The 3,376-nt window shown below is 51.6% G+C and overlaps 1 protein-coding gene across 1 annotated transcript; it reads right to left on the bottom strand.

Annotated features, from left to right (window-relative positions):
* Window positions 1-470: 470 nt before the first annotated feature.
* Window positions 471-3,068, bottom strand: EMH_0082340 (uncharacterized protein; the record flags this gene model as incomplete). Its single annotated transcript, XM_013500510.1, has 4 exons — window positions 471-564; window positions 938-1,691; window positions 2,785-2,881; window positions 3,063-3,068. The coding sequence occupies 4 exons, from the start codon at window positions 3,066-3,068 to the stop codon at window positions 471-473; spliced, it is 951 nt and encodes a 316-aa protein (XP_013355964.1).
* Window positions 3,069-3,376: the final 308 nt, after the last annotated feature.

The raw sequence follows: 3,376 nt of genomic DNA, 5'->3' as shown, positions 1-3,376 counted from the left end.
TATATATATATATATATATATATATATATATATATATATATATATATATATATATATATATATACTAAACCTTACTCCTCCAGCAGCAACCTTCCGTTTCTCTTTGCCCACCAAAGGATACATATTTCAGCAGCAGGCAGCAGCAGCAGCCACAGCAGCAGCATAGCAACAGCTAGCTGCTGCCCCCCCAGCATCGATGGTGTTACTGATGCATCTGTTAGTATATATGTATACACCGGCTGCTGCTGCTGCGCCCCCCGCGTGCAGCAACTCCATAGCAACATCCTACAATACACACACAATAAACAATAAAAAAAAAATAAATAAATAAATAATAAAAAATAAATAAATAAATAAATAAATAATAAAAAATAAAATAAATAAATAAATAAAAAATAAATTATAAATTGTAAATATTAAATTATAAAATATAAATTATAGACCCTAAACATGAAAAAGTACAATCACAACTATCCAACACATATGTGCAGCGCAGCAGCAGCAACTGCTGCAGCACTTGCTGCAGCAGCACTTGCTGCAGCAGCATATGCTGCTGCTGCAGCACTGCAAATTGAACAGCAAACCACTGCACGTTTGAGCTCCTTCAACGGTAGCAGCAACAGCAGCAATAGCAAGAGCAGCAACAGCAGCAGCAGCAACAGCAGCAGCAGCAACAGTAGCAAAAGCAGCAGCAGCAGCAGCAGACAGACTGTGCAACAGGGACGATAAGGAGGTGGTGCAGCACAACCCAGGAGCCCAGTATCCACTGGCTCTGCAGCAGCAGCAGCAGCAGCAGCAACAGCAGCAACAGCAGCAACAGCAGCAACAGCAGCAGCAGCAGCAGCAGCAGCAGCAGCAGACAGACTGTGCAACAGGGACGATGAGGAGGTGGTGCAGCACGATCCAGGAGCCCAGTATCCACTGGCTCTTTCTCCACCTGGAGCCTTTCTTTTCAGCTGCTGCTGCTGCTGCTTCTGCTGCTGCTGCTGCTGCTGCTTTTGCTCTCTCCTCTATGTCCTCCAAGACAGCAGCAGTAGCAGCAGCAGCAGCAGCAGAACCACCAGAATCCTCGCTGTCTGCTGCTGCACTCGCGGGCTTCTGCGTCACTCGTATACCTGGGTGTTTCAGCTGCAGCTGCGGCGACGGCGGTGGTGACGGCACCGGAGACTCCTCCTCCTGCTGCTCCTGCTGCTGCTGCTGCTGTTGCTGCTGCTGTTGCTGCTGCTGTTGCTGCATATTCGGGCGGATCGATCCGTCGGGGGATGCTGATGGGGTTGCTGCTGCTGCTGCTGCTGCTGCTGCTGCTGCTGGAGAAGCAGGAGGTGAAGCAGCATGAAGAGCAGCACGCGTGAACTGACGCGGTGCTGCTGTTTGCTCTTGCTGCTGCTGCTGCTGCTGTTGCTGCTGCTGCTGCTGCTGCTGTTGCTGCTGTTGCTGCTGCTGCTGCTGCGGCACTTCGGACCTCTCCCTGTTTTCTGCTGCTGCGTCTGGTGATATACGAGTCATCTGCACTCCTGTCCCCGCCGCTCCTGCTGCTGCTCCTGCTGCTGCTGCTGCTGCTCCTCCTCCTGCTGCTGCTGCTGCTCCTGCTGCTGCTCCTGCTGCTGCTTCCTGTGCAGCAGCAGCTGCGCGGTCTCGCGACCTGCGGGGCTGCGCCAGGAGGCGCTCGCGCTCCCGCACGATTGCCGCAGCTGCGACGCAAACCCTAAACCCTAAACCCTAAACCCTAAACCCTAGCACCTAAACATAGAGGCATAAACCCTAAACCCTAAACCCTAAACCCTCGAACATAGAGAGCTAAAAGCTATACCCTAATCCGCATACGGCCGAGTAGTGTATAACGTTGTGTTAAGCAGCTACAAATCAGGGTTTAGGGTTTAGGGTTTAGGGTTTAGGGTTTAGGGTTTGTGAACCTATATCCTCTGCGTCGTCTTTCGCCGCCACATATAGATCTGTGTTGAGCGCGATCTTTTCTGCGTCTCTCTGATATTTTGCTGCTGCTTGCTGGTGCAGCGCATGCAAACAAAGCCCCAAAAGTGCTGCTACTGGCAGCAGCAGCAACGGGAAAAATGCAGCTACCAGCAGCTGCAGCCAAGCAGCAGACACCCATGAACGCCGCTGCAGAGACACAGACACTGCAGCAAGGAGACAGATGCTGCAGCAAGGAGACAGCAGCAGCAGCAAGGAGACAGCAGCAGCAAGGAGACAGCAGCAGCAGCAAGGAGACAGCAGCAGCAGCAAGGAGACAGAAGCAGCAGCAAGGAGACAAGAAGAGACAGAAGAAAACAAAAGGAGACAAAAGGAGACAAAAGGAGACAAAAGGAGACAAAAGGAGACAGAACGTGAAGCAAAAAAGGAGACAGTTGAGGAGACAGAAAAAAAATACAAAGAAAGAGACAAACACAGCCACAAACAATATACGATAATAAAGGAGACAAAAGAAGAGACAGAGAAAACACACAAATAGATACAAGGAGACAAACCACTGCCAGTAGCACCAGAAGCAACAGCAGCAGCAGCAGCAGCAACAGCAGCAGCAGCAGCGGCAGCAGCAGCAGCAGCAGCAGTAGCAGCAGCAGCAGCAGCAGCGGCAGCAGTAGCAGCGGCGGCAGCGGCAGCAGCAGCAGCGGCGACAAACACAAGCGACGCCAAAAAGGAAACCGGAGACAGCAGGAGGTATCAACAGACTGACACTGCTCAGCACCAGCAGCAGCAGCAGCAGCAGCAACAGCAGCAACAGCAGCAGCAGCAGCAGCAGCAGCAGCAGCAGCAGAACCAACTCACCCGATCCATACACTGCAGCACCTGCGGCAGCGGCAAGCCGAAGGAGAAAACCCCCAAAATAGTCCACGGCAAGGCAGAGATGTCGTGCAGCAGAGGCCTGCACAGCAGCAGCAGCAGCAGCAGCAGCAGCAGCAGCAGCAGCAGCAGCAGCAGCAGCAGCAAGTGTAGATGCAGCAGCAGCAGCAGCAGCAGCAGGAAGAATTGCTGTGGCCTTTTAGGAGCATGCGGATTGAGCTCCTTTGAACCCAACTCTAAACCCTAAACCCTAAACCCTAAACCCTCATCTGTAAACCCTAAACCCTAAACCCTAATATGTAAACCCTAAACCCTAAACCCTAAACCCTAAACCCTAAACCCTCACGCGACATTGGCAGCTAGCTGCCAGAAGAAGGAGACATTTCTGAGTGTGGAGACAAGCTCTGAGGTGTCTCCCCACAGTGCAGCTCGGCGCAGCCACCACAAGACAACAGCAGCAGTAATTAAAATAAAGACAAAGACAACAGCAAAAGACACAAACTGTGGGGCGCCGCATGCTTGACACCCCAATACATAAGGAAATAATAAACTGTCGCTGTAGCCCTTCATACACTGC

This window comes from Eimeria mitis, genomic scaffold (genome assembly GCF_000499745.2).
Source record: "Eimeria mitis Houghton genomic scaffold, Emh_scaff5488, whole genome shotgun sequence".
In the NCBI taxonomy this organism is placed as follows: domain Eukaryota; phylum Apicomplexa; class Conoidasida; order Eucoccidiorida; family Eimeriidae; genus Eimeria; species Eimeria mitis.
Note: the sequence above shows the minus strand (reverse complement) of the source record. Positions and strands in the feature narration are given on the sequence as shown.